This window comes from Ailuropoda melanoleuca, chromosome 10 (assembly GCF_002007445.2).
Source record: "Ailuropoda melanoleuca isolate Jingjing chromosome 10, ASM200744v2, whole genome shotgun sequence".
Taxonomy (NCBI): domain Eukaryota; kingdom Metazoa; phylum Chordata; class Mammalia; order Carnivora; family Ursidae; genus Ailuropoda; species Ailuropoda melanoleuca.
In genome coordinates this window covers 77,909,393-77,925,701 of record NC_048227.1, presented here as the reverse complement: position 1 = coordinate 77,925,701, position 16,309 = coordinate 77,909,393, and the positions used below count along the sequence as shown (strand labels likewise).

Below are 16,309 nucleotides of genomic sequence, written 5' to 3'. Positions count from 1 at the left end.
TTACATTCCAGCACAGACTAGAATTTCTTTGATCCCATCTTTTGACATTATTTTCAGAATTTTTTGAAGCTATTAACTTACATTGTTCCTAAATTTGCTGCCTCATTAAGATTTACTAGAATTATCACTTCAATTTGCTATGTAACTTTTCTTCAATGCTGAGTACTTTCATTTTTCTTGCTAGTCTACAACCATGAAAAGAACTTGAAAAATTGATGACAGAGCAAAACTGGAGTAAAAGTAAAAAATCATTCTCAGAATTTTCCCAATCTACCAAGCGCTTAACAAACACACCATGATATCAAATAGTTTTACAATTACATTTCCCAGAAAATAACTGAATGCACAAATCTACTTTTATTATTTTTATAAGATTAGCAATTTTCACATTTCAAAATGATGAAATACGGAATTAAATGTTACACATGACTTTTAAAACCCCCAAAGAAAATCATATTTTTCCATTGGTATAAAGAAATCTTATAAAAAAATTAATACACTCCTGAATTCGGTCAGTTTCTAATTGTTCCCTTGCATTTTTTTCAGTGCTGATTTACCTTATAATATAACCACTCATAAGAAAGCACATAAAACCAACATATGCGTAAATCCAACCAGAATTATTAAACAATTCTCGCCACTTAAGAACCATGTAGGATTTATTATAACTCCATTAAATTTTTTCCTTCTTTATTTTTATTTTTAAACTAATGCAACTATCATTGCAGGTAATGGAGAAACACATGATTTCATATAGTTGAAATAAGGATATTTTTATGCAGCCATTGTAATGCATTTTCCAATTCTATTTCTTAAAAGTATGAAATTATGAATTTCCATTAATGAAGAATTTAAACACCTATGAATAGGTTTAAAAATCAAAGACCCATATAAGTCTGAATACTTTTTTCTTTAAAACTAGATGCCAACAAGTAGAGGCCAAAAGTAGAGCAACTCATTGTGAATGTGCTAGCTTCTAAAAGCTTGTTTGCAGGTCACTTAATTGGAACTTGGAATACAGTCTCCCATTGAAACAATGTTATAAATGCTGCTTCTTTTCCCAGGCCTTCCCACAAAAGCTCATAAGTAGTTTTAAAAGAAAATTAACATTTGATACTTTAAAACAAACAAACAAAAGAGATGTTCATATAAAAGATAAAAAATGTATCTCCTAATCTTATCCCATCCTACCTCTCCTCCCTGTATTTGTATGTATGCTTTCTGTTACCTACAAATAAGTATCTTGGGAGGGAAACATTAAATTATTTGGTTTCCAGGTCACTTGAAACCTGCATTCCCCATAACTACAAGTCACCCTACCCTCAAATGATGGCTGTTGAACCTGTATTTTGAAACCACCATTTCTAACACTGTATTTCTTATTTGTAAATTATTGTAAATGTTTTGGTATGCCACAAACACATCTCAGCCCTGAAATGACAGTATTCTGTGTGTGTATTTTTCTACTCCTGCCAAGCTCTGCTCTAGGTACTGGGACGGAGCCGAAGAACTCTGTGAGGAAGGCGAACACGTTGAGATTGCAAGGATGACAGATCACAAAAGGGAAGCTATGAGAGCCTGGAGGTGGCAGGGTGGGGGTGACCAAGGCGAGGTGGTCACCAGTGAAGAGGTTTGAACTGAGATTTTGGCACTAACAAAACCAAGAGGAGACGAAAGAAAACTCCCAAACAGAAAAGGCTTTCTCTGGGGGCAGAGGGAACATGGCAAGTTCAAGGCCAGACGGGCTCAAGCAGAAGGAACAAGTGCCAAGTGGAGAAAGCTGAACCACGCAGAACCTCATAGAACATGGTAAAGCCTCTGTCTTTGTCCTAAAACCAACAGGAAAATCATGAAATACATAAGCAGGTGGGTGACATGTCCAGATTTGGGTTCAGAAAATAATTATCACCTCCATTTTATACCTAAGGAAATGTAAACTTACAGACATTAAGTCACCCGACCTACATGCACAGCGAGTCTGTAGCCCAGCTGGGATGCAACCGAGGCCTGTAGGACTCCAAAGCTAAACTCCTCCCACTTTCTACACAACCTCCCAGAAAGTGAGAAGCAGAAACAAAGGCTACAGCAGCTTACAGGGTGAAAACTAAGAGAGCCGCAGACCATTCTCTCTTCCCCTTGCTCCAGGCACTTTTGTGGCCCAAATCATGAACTAAGTGGCAGAAGGAAAGAATTTCTTGACCCCCTTTCATCTTCATTCCCTCCCCCACCCTGCCCTTCTCCTCCATATCACCCCACCGACCTTCACTGGAAGAGGCAGGAGGTCAGAACAAGGCAAGGAGGGATGTAACGCCGACATGAAGGGGACACAGAGCTGCTGTGCAGACCACCACGGGGGCAAAGGATGGAGAAGTGAAAGCAGACAGACTACATGAAGGGCCTAATTAAAGCAACTTACAGAAGTGCTCCCCTAACTTCTATTCTCATGGAGTATAGTGGAATAATTGCTACACAGCAAAACAAAATAAGGAACTTGGGATCTCTTCCAATCATAAATCGTGTGTCCGTGGGGAAATCACTTTGCCAATTTCACATTCTCAGTCCTAAGGACCTGGCTTCTGACTTCTCGAGTAAGCAGCACCACCTCTGACCTCCAGCTTTCTTCAAACTCCCGTATGTGCAGATGATCCTAAATTTCAAAGAAAATCTGTCCAAATAACTCACAAGTATTTTAATATAATATATAATATATAACATAATAGATAATTGCTCATGACATTAAACTGTGTCACCTAAACAGTTTTAAGGACTATTGTACTGTTGGGGCGCCTGGGTGGCTCAGTCGTTAAGCGTCTGGCTTCGGCTCAGGTCGTGATCCCAGGGTCCTGGGATGGAGCCCCTGCTCAGCGGGAAGGCTGCTTTTCCCTCTCCCACTCCCCCTGCCTGTATTCCTCTCTCACTGTGTCTCTCTCTGTCAAATAAACAAAATTTTAAAAAGCAAAATTAAAAAATTTTTAAAAAGGACTATTGTACTGTTAACCCACCAGTTTTTACTGATATGTACCAGTAAAATCAGAATCTAATTCTTTATTACATTAAATTCTAAAACCTTGTATTGCTAGGTAATACAAATTCTCTTTTTATGTATCTTTTCTCCCCAGCTAAAGTGTGATCTCACAGACTAGAAATTTTCTGGAATGTATCAATATTTTTTTTCTTTTGATATTTATTTCTTTGATTTCAATTTCATTTGCTTTGATTTTTAAAAATTCATTAGCATCCCCTAGAAACATTCTAGTTAAATACGGGGAGAAAAAATGCAAAACGTGCCTAGTGTTAAAAAGAAAACCACAGGCCCAGGGGTGCCTGAGTGGGTCAGTCGTTAAGGGTCTGACTTTGGCTCAGGGCATGATCCTGGCGTCCTAGGATTGAGCCCCACATCAGGCTCCTCCACTGGAAGCCTGCTTCTTCCTCTCCCACTCCCCCTGCTTGTCTTCCCTCTCTCAGAGGCTGGTTGTCTCTCTGTCAAATAAGTAAATAAAATCTTTAAAAAAAGAAAACCACAGGCCCAAAATGGAGTCACACAGGTTAAGAGCCTCAAGTCAGTCAGCCAACCAAAACTTAACACCTAACCTAACTGCCCCCCAGGAACCTAACCACTCCACATGAAATTTCCTGGTCAGCAGGAAGGGGTCCTGACAGACCCCTTCCATTCTCCTTGGGAGGGTGACCTTACCTAAAATGATGGATTCTTTGCTCATAGTTTCCTTCTTTCCTCTCCCTCTCTACCTTTAAAACCCTTTCCCTTTCTGCAGCCTGATGGAGCACTTTTCTCTCTGGCACATGAGGTGCTGCCCAATTTATGACTTGTTCGATAAAGCCAACTGGATCTTCAAATTTACCAGGAATTTTTGTTTAACACTAGTAAAAGAGATCACAGTCCACAATCAGAAATTCCGATCTGCCTCTCAAATTGCACAAAGATGTGAAAACAGTCAATCTTGCAAATGAGCTGTTCTTTCCTACCTCACTGCTCCAGCAGTTTTAATTAGATACTGTAGCTCTCAGCCACATTCAAGGGCTTCTTAGTTTGGGCCAATTGGCTGGTCCCATTTCCTATTATTCATACCACATTAATTTTTCAGATTTTTAATAGATTTCTATCTAAGTTTATCCTGCAATATTAAATCGTTACAACAATGAGCAATTTTTAAAGAAACTGTGTTGCAATAATCATCACCATACACAGGACTCGGCAGCAAGAAATCCCACTTTACTTCCCCAGCAGAGATTTCAGAACCCTCTTTTTCTACCTGGTCACTACTCTCTGCTTCTGAAAGGTTCCTCCACTGCAGCGAGCAAATGCTTAGAGAGAACCAACCTTGACATGCTATCTGGCAACACTTTTCAAAAGGCTTTTGCAAAATTATTGTTTAATTATGATTGTTGAAATACTATTTTTCAAAATTACTGTTTAAATATATTTTGTTTAAATAAGATTATTTCTTATATAGTCTAGCTAAAATGCCACCAAAGACGCTTAAGAGCTGAGAGCAAATCGCTTACAAGCATTTAGTGTACCTTAAATCGAATTTAAAATAAAACTTTTTAGTAAAATAGTTTTTTAAAAAACAGCACCTCTAAAAAACAAAGTAAATGAATAAACAAACAAACAAAAAAGCAGAAACAAATCCATAAATACAAAGAACTGATGCTGCCTGAGGGGAGAGGGGTGGAGGGATAGGCAGAATGGGTGAAGGGGAATGGGAGGTACAGGCTTCAAGTCACAGGGATGAAAGGCACAGCATAGGGAATATAGTCAATGGTACTGTAATAGCATCATATGGTGACAGATGGGAGCTATACCATCTGTGCAACAGTGAGCATAGCACAATATAGATCATCAAATCATTACATTGTACAACTGAAATTAATGTGACATTTCATGTCAACTATACTTCAATTTAAAAAAAAAGCACCTCTTTGTTGGTGATCGGAATGGATAGGAAATAGTTGGGTTGATAATCTTTTTTCTTTTTTTTCCTCTTCCTTATTTGATCTTTACTGATCCGTTCATTTTCTTTACTTCTCTCCAAATTTTTGTGAGGTACATCAGTGACTGGAGGGAAAAAGTCAAACAATAATATGTCTAATGTATTTAAACAAAGATAATTGAGTAAAAAAAAAAAAAAAGGAAACAAGCACTATGTAAGTAGCCATCATTCATAATAGTCATTTTTAAATCTAAAGCAGGAGCTAGCAAACTATTCTGTAAAGGACCTCAGAGTAAATATTTTAGGCTTTGCAGATCCTATGGTCTTAGTCAAAACTACCCAAGTCAGCTGTAGACAAACACAGAGGACAGGTATAGCTGTGTTCCAATAAAACTTTCTTCACAAAGCAGAGAGTTAGCCAGAGTTAGCCCACGAGCTAAAGCACAACCATCCTCTCCCCCATGCCATAATCTTCATGACACTAGAAAAGATCATTTTCCCCTCCATCCTGTATATGTGTATGTGTGACTTCCACAACATAACCACTTAGAGCAATGCCACTCAAAGTTTGGTTTGTGGGCCATGTCATGCCATAAACTGTTGCAAAAATTAAGATGGCTTTAGAAACTTTCACAGTGAGTAGGCAAAGTAATTTTGTTTATTAAATTTGGTTTCTATTTTATGGGTTTTTTTTTCATGTTTCTAATAGTTCATTTTTTACTGTATTTTACAAAAATATCAGTTGGCAACAAATAGGAAATTAAAAAAAAACAAAGCAAAGCAAAACTGGTTCTTAACCACAGATCGTTGAGAAGCACTTAGCAGGCTACTTGTTAAAGTCATCTTCAAAGACCCATTTACAACACCCAGCAATTCTAATTATGAAGCTATGCCCCCAGAAATAATTACCAAATTGGTATAAAATGCCATTGTCTCCTTTTTCCACAGACTCTATCAGAACTCCCCCTATGTATGCAAAACACCACTGACTGAAATTTCAGGCTGTGTCTTGAGCAGTAGCATTCTGTTCAAAATGGAGTGCCTTATAGAGACTATGTAAAAATTCAAATATAATTGCATATTCTGAGGTATGATTTTAGAAAGGGGTAGGAGGAAGAAATCACCTTATTTACATTCAATCCTAGGAGGTTGGTTCCATCTTCAGGATCAACTCTAAGAGACCCTGGTGATCGTCACACACAATGCCTTGAAAAGGACTGTAGGAAGTCTGAGCTCCAATAGCACACTGCCTGTGTGCCTACACAGTCCTGATCTAACTGAACTCCTTATTATACATGAGGAAACAGAAGCACAGACAAACTTTTAAAAACTGTTCAATGGGAGCACCTGGGTGGCTCAGTCAGTGAAGTGGCTGCCTTCGGCTCAGGTCATGATCCCAAGGTCCTGGGATTGAGTCCCACTCAGCGGGGAGCCTGCTTCTCCCTCTACCCCCTGCTCATGCTCTCTCTCACTATCTCTCTGTCTCTCAAATGGATAAATAAAATCTTTAAAAAAAAAAACTGTTCAATGTCACAGAGTCAAATCTGGCATTTAGTCTTTTAACTTTCTCCTTCCAGTATATTTCCTACTAGATCAAACTGTTTCTCTGCTAAAGTTCTGCAAAACCAAAGGGCAGAAGTAATTCTCCTTATTCTATTATTCTTCAAAAAAAAAATTATTTTTAAGTAATCTCTATACCCAATGTGGGGCTAACCTTACAACTCTGAGATCAAGAATCGCCTGCTCCAGCAACTAATCCAGTCAGGCAGCCCTACTGTTCTTTAAAATAGTAAGAGTAGGGGCACCTGGTTGGCTCAGTCAGAGGAGCACGCTGACTATTGATCTTGGGGTCATGAGTTCAAGCCCCACATTAGGTGTCTCTATTTACTTAAAAATAAATAAACTTTAAAAAGATTTTTAAAAAATAAAAAATAAATATTAAGAATAAACAATTTTTAAATAAATGTCACAAATAGTATTTTAGTGCTAACTTCTAAGAAAACTAGTAGAGTATGTTTAAAATTTAAAAACTAAAGATTTGTAGAGATAGGAGTAACATGCTCTAGGAGTAACATACACTTGTGCCATCTAGAAGGTGGGGGTAAATGAAGAGCAAGGTAACCTGGGTAATAAGTCTGACTCTATCATTATGAGTTAGGACAAAATTATCTGGTATATTTGTGCATCTACTTCACTACTTTATTTCTCAATAATATACCTGTGATTAATATGACTAAAATGATGGATCTTCACAGAGAACATGTATTTGAAATATGAATTATTATCAGCTTCTTGTATACATGTAAGCTTGTCAGAACGTTATAAATTCTATAGCTAAGAAAAAGTTTGCCACGTTCTCATCTGTATCGCGAGCATCATTTGAATTGCTTCATATGATGCCACTGGGTTTTACTTCCCATGCAATTCTTTAAATATGGAAAATCAAATCAATATGTTGTCGAGCTGCTTGTAATTTTAGACATCTAAGAAACAGTCCTACATTTGATTGTAGTACCAAACTAAATCTACTAATTTTAAACAGAATCCACAAAATATGCTAATAAAGTACCACATATATTTTAAAGCCACATCTGAATACATTCCTAGCCCACCTCCATCTGCTCTTGGTAAACCGGTACTCTAGAAATGGAAACCAATTTTAATATAGTCTGGATCAGTGTGTGGGTTGGAATCCTGCCCCCCACCCCACTTACTGGCTGTGAGATCTTAGTTAGTCACAAGAACTCTCTTTACTTCAGTTTCCTTCTCTATAATTTGAGAATAATAGTAATAGTGACCTCACAGGGCCATTTTTTGAGTGAGTTAATACATGAAAGCTCTTAGACTATTTCCTGGTACAAAGTAAGCACTATCATTAGCTATCATAATTATTAGATGTTACCCAGAGCGAATCTGAATTGGGGAGATAAATGTGTATCTGCTATCATTTAGAAAACTCCAAAAAGAAACTAAGATGAGGTATAAACAATCCATTGTTTTCCAGACCACTTGTACTCTCTCTGATTGTGGAAAATGAAGAACAATCTTGAGCAGTTTTTAAAAAATTAAAGATAATACTGAAAAGTATTTCTAAAACAAAACCAACCCATGGCAGCACTGGAAGCTGGGACAGCGAGTGATCAGCCTATGCCTACGCGGGAAAAGCAATCTATGAAAGGAAAGAGGGGCAACAGCTGCTGGCAAGGCAGCTGTAATGTCTGTGTCAGCCCTGTGGAGGCAGCACTGGATAGTGAAAAGAGCAGTGACCCAAAGACTAGTCTTCCAACAAGCATCTTTCCAACAAATCATTTCATTTCTCTACCTGAGAACTTTAAAAGTTGGCCAATCCTTAAAGAATAGCTTTTTCCAGGTCTGAGGCATAAAATAAACCAGAAGAGCCTGGATCTTCAAAGACTCCTGGCACCATGTCCATTTGAAAGGCCCCTCACTAACCAAAGATGGCACAATTTGACCATCAAATAGAATAACTTCAATGGTGTGAAATATATCAACTATGCTTACATCCATCAGTTCATTATAATACTCAAAGGAAAAGTTAAAACCAAAATTCACAGGTCACCTTTGGATTAGTCTAAAGAACTATTATTTTACAAATTTGGTGATAAAAGAGAAAAAAAAATCAAGCAGTTATCTGCCTTTCCTAATAAGCAAAGAGTCATACAGGGAATCAGTTAACTAAGGCAAAGTCCTTCTTTATAGAAATTTTCAGCTAATGATGCAAAAAGACAGAGTAATAACATCACCATTTTGAAACCCTTACCAGAGTAATGGATCAACCCCAAGATTATCAATGGATGATCCGTTAAAGGGAAAGCTGATGGGGAATTTTAATAATGGATACATCAAGTGACAAGATGGGAAGCCACTGATAAATCTTAACATCACAAAAGGGCAAGACAACCAAACATTTTACACCTCCTGATGTCACACAATATGAAATTCAAAGCATTTTTGCAGCTTTCTTGCCAATATGCCAAAACTTAATCAAGATTCCTTCATCTACCAGTTTACTGAAATATAAAGGACAGAGAAATACACTAAATGTCCATAATATTTAATGAATGAAGAAATCAGGCATCGATACAGCCTGATTTCTTCAATAAACACACACACACACACACACACACACACAAAGGGAGATCTACAGATGAAAAAAACAACTGAAGAGATTTGTCAATCAAATATAATGTGTAGACTTTGGCCTAATTCAAAACAGTTCTTAAAAAATTATGATACAGATAAATGTGAATACTGACAATATTTCATGACATTAGGAATTACTCTTATTTTTTGTCATAGGAAGGATATTTTAGATACACTTTTTAAAAAGATTCCTTATCTTTTAAAGACACATACTAAAGTATTTACAGATAAAATACGTCTGGAATATACTTCAAAATAACCCAGGNCACACACACACACACACACAAAGGGAGATCTACAGATGAAAAAAACAACTGAAGAGATTTGTCAATCAAATATAATGTGTAGACTTTGGCCTAATTCAAAACAGTTCTTAAAAAATTATGATACAGATAAATGTGAATACTGACAATATTTCATGACATTAGGAATTACTCTTATTTTTTGTCATAGGAAGGATATTTTAGATACACTTTTTAAAAAGATTCCTTATCTTTTAAAGACACATACTAAAGTATTTACAGATAATATACGTCTGGAATATACTTCAAAATAACCCAGTGAGGAAGAGGTGATAGAGAGATGAGGTTCAGTCTACAATTCTACTTTTGAATGTGCTTGAAAGTTGCCATCATTAAATATTTTTTAAAAAAACAAAAACAAAAACTAGGGGCAGGGACAGGGGTGGGACAGCTAGGTAATCTCTATCTAGAGTCTCTTCTAGTTATAGTTTTCTGTCATCTGTGATAAAGGTACTAATTGAACACCTGTACCAATTAGGACATTTCATGGTGAAATTAGATAAAGAATGGTGTCCAGTGGTGCCTGGCAGGCTCAGTTAGAAGAGCACGTGACTCCTAATCTCAGAGTCATGAGCTGAAGCCCCTGTTGGGTGTACAGATTACTAAAATAAAAAATAACCTGAAGAAGAAGAGGAGGAAGAGGAAGTGTCCAAATTAATAATACAGCCGATTTTATCACCTCTACCTCTAGTTAATTTCAAAAATAACACAGTAGAAAGAGAATCCTGAACCTATAATCTAGTTTTTCTTGTTTTTCTTTTTTCAAACTGCTAGCATCAACCCACTAGTGGGTTATGAAATCAACTTAGAATACAATTTTTTTTTAGATTTTATTTATTTATTTGTCAGAGAAAGAGCACAAGCAGAGGGAGCAGCATGCAGAGCAGGCAGAGGGAGAAGCAGGCTCCCTGCTGAGCAAGAGCCCGATGTGGGACTTGATCCCAGGACCCTGCAAGCATCACCTGAGCCGAAGGCAGATGCTTAACCAACTGAGCCACCCAGGTGTCCCTAGAAGATAAGTTAAAAGCACTTTTTAAAACCTGGAATGGAATGGAATGGGGTGAGGTGGAAGGGAATGAAATGGAATAAAATGGAGAACAGAATAGAATACTGTAGAATAGAATACACGTAGTATAGTCAGTACACTGGTTATGGCAGGTGCAAGTATTGCTCCATGAAATTCAAGGTTTCTACATACACATGTGTATTGGGTGGCAAGGTAAAATGTACCCTCAGTGTGAACTAAGACACTGAATCATTTCTGCTGTTTTTACTCAATATGAATAAACTTTAAAAACATGGTATTTAAGAGACCACTGAGATTTTAGCATTTTAAGTTGTTTTGTACCTTATCTGTTTAAACTGTTCTTCCTATAGTGACTTATTTTGCCATTTCAAACATTCCATAAATCCATTTTACAGACATCCAGAGAAGGAAAATCAATCTTGGAAGATAATAGTTATAATTATATAAAAACTCTTAACAATTCTGGTATCAGGGTACTTGGGTGACTCAGTCTGTTGAGCCTCTGCCTTTGGCTCAGGTCATGATCTCAGGGTCCTGGGATCGAGCCCCACATCAGGGCTCCCTGCTCAGTGGGGAGCCTGCCTCTCCCACTTCCTCTGCTGCTCCCCCTGCTTGTACTTTTTCTCTGTCAAATAAATTAATTAATTAAGTTAAATAAAAAACAATTCTGGTATCATGAGAATGACATAGAGTAAAATCCCAATTCAAAATACAACCTCTTAAAAACAAACCTCCCTCAGGGTAAAAATAAAGAAGTAGAGGGTTTTTCTAAATTCCCTTAGCTTTCTCCAATCTTATTCATAACTATTTAACTTTCTTTTCAATTGGATTATCTAAAATTTTCTTTTGTGGGGTGCCTGGCTGGCTCAGTTGATATAATTTGCTATTATTCTTTTAATTTACTTTATATGAAAATAATAGTGAGCAAAGTATTCACGTAATATCTAGTTTACAAATAAAAGCATTAAAGATCAATGATTACAGAAGCAAAACAGAGAACGCTTTGGCCATGCGCCCTGGATCTTTCACTGGATTAGAGCTCATAACCTCACCTCATAAATTTAATTTATTACACTGTTAATTTTCATAATGATTTCAGTAGCCATTTCAATGTGCTCTAATGAATCTGGTCTTGTCGATAAGGGCTACAATTCTCTGATCCATGCATCTGTTTTTTTATCCAAAGCACATGTCATTTTATGCAAATTATCTAATTTTTCCTTAAGTTTTATTTATTCCTTCGAAAAAACTACAAGAGAATGAATTATGGGAGAAATTACTTTAATTAGGTAGTCCACCTGTTAGTGTTGGTTGATTGTTTTCACATTTCCTCTTAGCCAAAAGGCTGGGAACAAACTAGATTCTTTGTCTGATAATCTTTTCTTTTTTTTTCCTGTTCTGTAAGCAGTCAAAATCTTTGAAGTAATCATTCTTAAAACTCCTGAATTTATGATTTACAATATTACCTTCTCTATTCATAGCATTATTCCCCCTTATTATTTAAGTAATCTTAGGAAATTACTAAAACTTTCTTTAAAAAAATTTACCTCTCTCATTTTCTCTGAGGATTATATAAGAAAATATAAAGCAGTTAGCAATGTGCTGAAAGCATTCAATAATATTATTACAAAACATTGCTCTCAAGATGAAAATTTTTTTAAATATTTAATTTAGCAAGTACACGTAGGCAAAAAATTTTGGTGAAATTAATAAATATTTACATGTATTAACAAGCCATATCCTCTCAACTCCTGAAATAGCTACAATTATTATGCCAATTTTATAGATAATGAATTGAGCCTAGACAATCTTGCTCAAAGGACACAGTAAGAAAGTGAAGGAGCATGGTGCTAGGAAAACTGGACAGCTACATGCAAAAGACTGAAACTGGACCACTTTCTTACACTATACACAAAAATAAAGTCAAATGGACTAAAGACCTAAATGTGAGAACTGAAACCATAAAACTAAAATAAAACACAGGCAATAATCTCTTTGACATTGGCTTTAGCAATATTTTTCTAGATGCCTTTTCAGGCAAGGGAATCAAAAGCAAAAATAAACTATTGGGATCACGCCGAAATTAAAAGCTTTTGTACAGCAAAGGAAACTATCAACAAATGAAAAAAGCAACCCACTGAATGGGAGAAGATATTTACAAATGATATATCCAATAAGGGGTTAATACCCAAAATATACAATGAACTTGTATACACACACACACACCAAAAAAATTAAAACATGGGGCAGAGGATCTGAAGAGACATTTTTCCAAAGACATACAGGTGGACAACAGACATGAAAACATGCTCATCATCACTAATCATCAGGAAACTGCAGATCAAAACCACAATGAGATATCACCTCACACCTGTCAGAAGGGCTAGAATCAAAATGACAAAAAAAAGAAGTGTTGGCAACGATGTGGAGAAAAACGATCCTTCGTGCACTGTTGATAGGAATGTAGTTTGGTGCAGCAACTGTGGAAAACAGTATGGAGGTTCCTTAAAAACTTAAAAATAGACATACCACATGACCCACTAATTCCACTAGAGGATGTTTATCCAAAGAAAATGAAAATGCTAATTCAAAAAATATATGCACCCCTATGTTTATCGCAGCATTATTTACAATAGTCAAGATATGAAAACAACCCAAGTGTCCATGGATAGATGAATGGATAAAGAAGATGTAGTATATACATACAATGGAATATTACCCAGCCATATAAAAGAATGAGATCTTGCCATGTGCAACAATGTGGATGGACCTAGAGGATATTATGCTAAGTGAAGTAAGTCAGACTGAGAAAGACAAATACCAGCTGATTTTACTTATATGTGTAATATAAAAAAAAAAAACAATGAACAAAGAAACAAAGAGAAAACAGACTCTTAAATACAGAGAACAAACATGCTTGCCAGAGGGCAGGGGAGGATGAGTGAAATAGATAAAGGGGATTAGGAGTACAAACTTAGTTATAAAATAAATAAGCCATGGGGCTGAAAAGTACAGCACAGGGAATAGAGTCAAAATATTATAATTACGTTGTATGGTGACCGATGGTGACTACACATACCACAATGAGCACAGAATAATGTACAGAATTGTTGAATCAGGATGTTGTACACACGAAAGTAATACAATGTTGTGTGTTAATTACAATTCCAAAAAAAGTTTTTAAGTCTCTTTATTTAAGTAATCTCTACACCAAACCTGGGGCTTGAATTCACAACCCTGAGATCAAGGGTCATACGCTCTTCCAACTGATCCAGCCAGATGACCCCAAAAAAAAACATTTTAAGAGAAAGTGTAAAACCCCGACAGTCTGACCCCACAGCTGTAGCTATAACCACCATAGTTTAACACTATTTGGAATAACATTAGTGGACAGAATCAAAGAGGAATAAGCTTATCCAGCACTCTATTTACTGAATCAATGAAGCTTACATCTTTAAAAGCAAATTTTTAAGCACATTCGCAAATTCGAATTGTACCTTTTTTTTTCTTTTCAAATTTTTCTTTAAATTCTAGTTTGTTAACATGCAGTGCAATATTGGTTTCTGGAATAGAATTCAGTGATTCATCACTTACAGATAACACCCAGTGCTCATCATAACAAGAACCCTCCTTGATATCTATCACCCAACTAGCCCATCTCCCATCCACCTCCCTCCATCAACCCTCAGTTTGCTCTCTATAGTTAAGAGTCTCTGAGACACCTGGGTAGCTCAGTCGGCTAAGCGTCTGACTCAGTGTCAGCTCAGGTCATGATCTCAGGGTCCTGGGATTGAGCCCCACATTGGGTTCCCTGGTCAACAGGAGTCTGCTTCTCCCTCTGCCCCTTCTCCTGCTTGTGTGCTCTCTTGCTCTCTCTAGTAAATAAAATCTTTAAAAAAGAGTCTTTTCAATGGTTTGCCTCCTCCTCTTCCCCACCCCCCGATAAGTTCATCTGTTTTGCTTCTTAAATTCCACATATGAGAGGAATCATACGATATTCATCTTTCTCTGACTTAACTTCACTTAGCATAATACACTCTAGCTCTATCTACATCATTGCAAACGGCAAGATTTCATTCATTTTGATGGCTGAGTAATATTCTATTGTGTATGTGTGTGTGTATGTATGTTTATATGTATATGTATACAAGTATATGTATATATGTATATACATATATATACACACACATCTTCTTTATCCATTTATCAGTCAACAGACATTTGGGCCCTTTCCACAGTTTGGCTAATTGTATTTTTTCATAAAACTAAAAAACATTCATAAAATTTGAAGATTAGAGAAAGGAACCAAAAAATTACTCATAAACCCATGATCTTAACACAACCACTATGAATTCTGGTGACAGAACACATAAAGTATTTATACAAAACAACAAACACCCATACTTTTTTTACCCCCTACTTTTTCCTTTTGCATTTTAGATAGGAATTATTCCTTGTAAGATAGTTTCCAGAAAAATTATTTTCATAACATGTAATTTAAGGCATTAGTCTAACTTATTCACTCACTCCCTAATCTTGGACATTTGGGGTTTTTTTCCAATATTCTTACTATTTAAAAGATGCTGTGACACATTTATTGATGAATTAACTTTTTTCTATAAGTAAGACTATGTCCTTACATTGGGAATCCCTGAGTAGATCTATCTCATATCTGAAAATTGCTGGAGACCCCAACAAACTCCATTCTAAAAGGACTTATAAAGTACATTGTCACAAGCAATGTGGACATGACATTAAAATCATTGAGCATTATTTTGAAAAGATACTGACAATCTGATAAGTTGCAATATTTTAACGCACATCCTTTAATACTTCTGAGGCTGGGTAACTCTCCATGTATTTCTGTACTAACTGAACTTTATCTTGTACATCCTTTTCCCAGCGACACTAGTACCCGCAACACAGTAGGCACTCGATAAATGTGTGTTGAATGAATTAATGTGTTCACTGGGCTTTTCCAATTTTTTGTTTTCTTGTGTGTGTGTGTGTGTGTGTGTGTGTGTGTGTGTGTTTAAAGGCAAAAGATGTAAAACCTTTGTATTGAGACAAATATTTGCCTTAAGCCCCTTCATAAAAATTTGGAATATGTACTCCATGCTTCCCCAATCAGAGATGACACAGAACATAATTTTCCTTTTTTTTTAACTTAATTTTATTTTTTTAGTAATCTCTATACCCAATATAGGGCTCAAACCCATGACTCTGAGATCAAGAGTCACATGCTCTTCTGACTGAGCCAGCCAGGCTCCGCTACTTTATCCTTTTTAAAAAATTGATTCAGGAAGGGTGCTTGACTGGCTCAGCCAGTAGAGCATGCAACTCTTGATCTGGGGATCATGGGTTCAAGCTCCACGTTGGGCATAGAGATTATTAAAAAAAACAAAAACAAAAGAAACAAAACAGGGTCACCTGGGTGGCTCAGTCAGTTAAGCATCCGACTCTTGATTTCAACTCAAGTCATGATCTCAGGGTTGTGAGATTGAGCCCCATGTCAGGCACCACGCTCAGTAGGGAGTCTGCTTGGGATTTTCTCTCTCCCTCTCCCTCTGCCCCTCCCCCCACTCATACATGTGCACTCTCTCTCTAGTAAATAAATAAATCTTTAAAAAATAAAAATAAAAGTTAAAATTCACTCAGGGTTATCACTTACTATACCAGATACTGAGATCTAATCTTTATCTGATACAACATTTTTCTATTAAAAAAAAGATCTTTCAGGGGCGCCTGGGTGGCACAGCGGTTAAGCGTCTGCCTTCGGCTCAGGGCGTGATCCCAGCATTATGGGATCGAGCCCCACATCAGGCTCCTCTGCTGTGAGCCTGCTTCTTCCTCTCCCACTCCCC

The 16,309-nt window shown here is 36.7% G+C and overlaps 1 protein-coding gene across 4 annotated transcripts in view; it reads right to left on the bottom strand.

The window, feature by feature from the left end:
• Nucleotides 1-16,309, bottom strand: part of AKAP7 (A-kinase anchoring protein 7) — a 150,788-nt gene that overhangs the window by 123,599 nt on the left and 10,880 nt on the right. For all 4 annotated transcript variants that reach the window (XM_034669153.1, XM_034669152.1, XM_034669154.1 and 1 more), the window contains exon 3: nucleotides 4,938-5,077. In XM_034669153.1, the coding sequence (XP_034525044.1) occupies nucleotides 4,938-5,077 (140 nt within the window). The remainder of the gene's footprint in view (nucleotides 1-4,937; nucleotides 5,078-16,309) is intronic.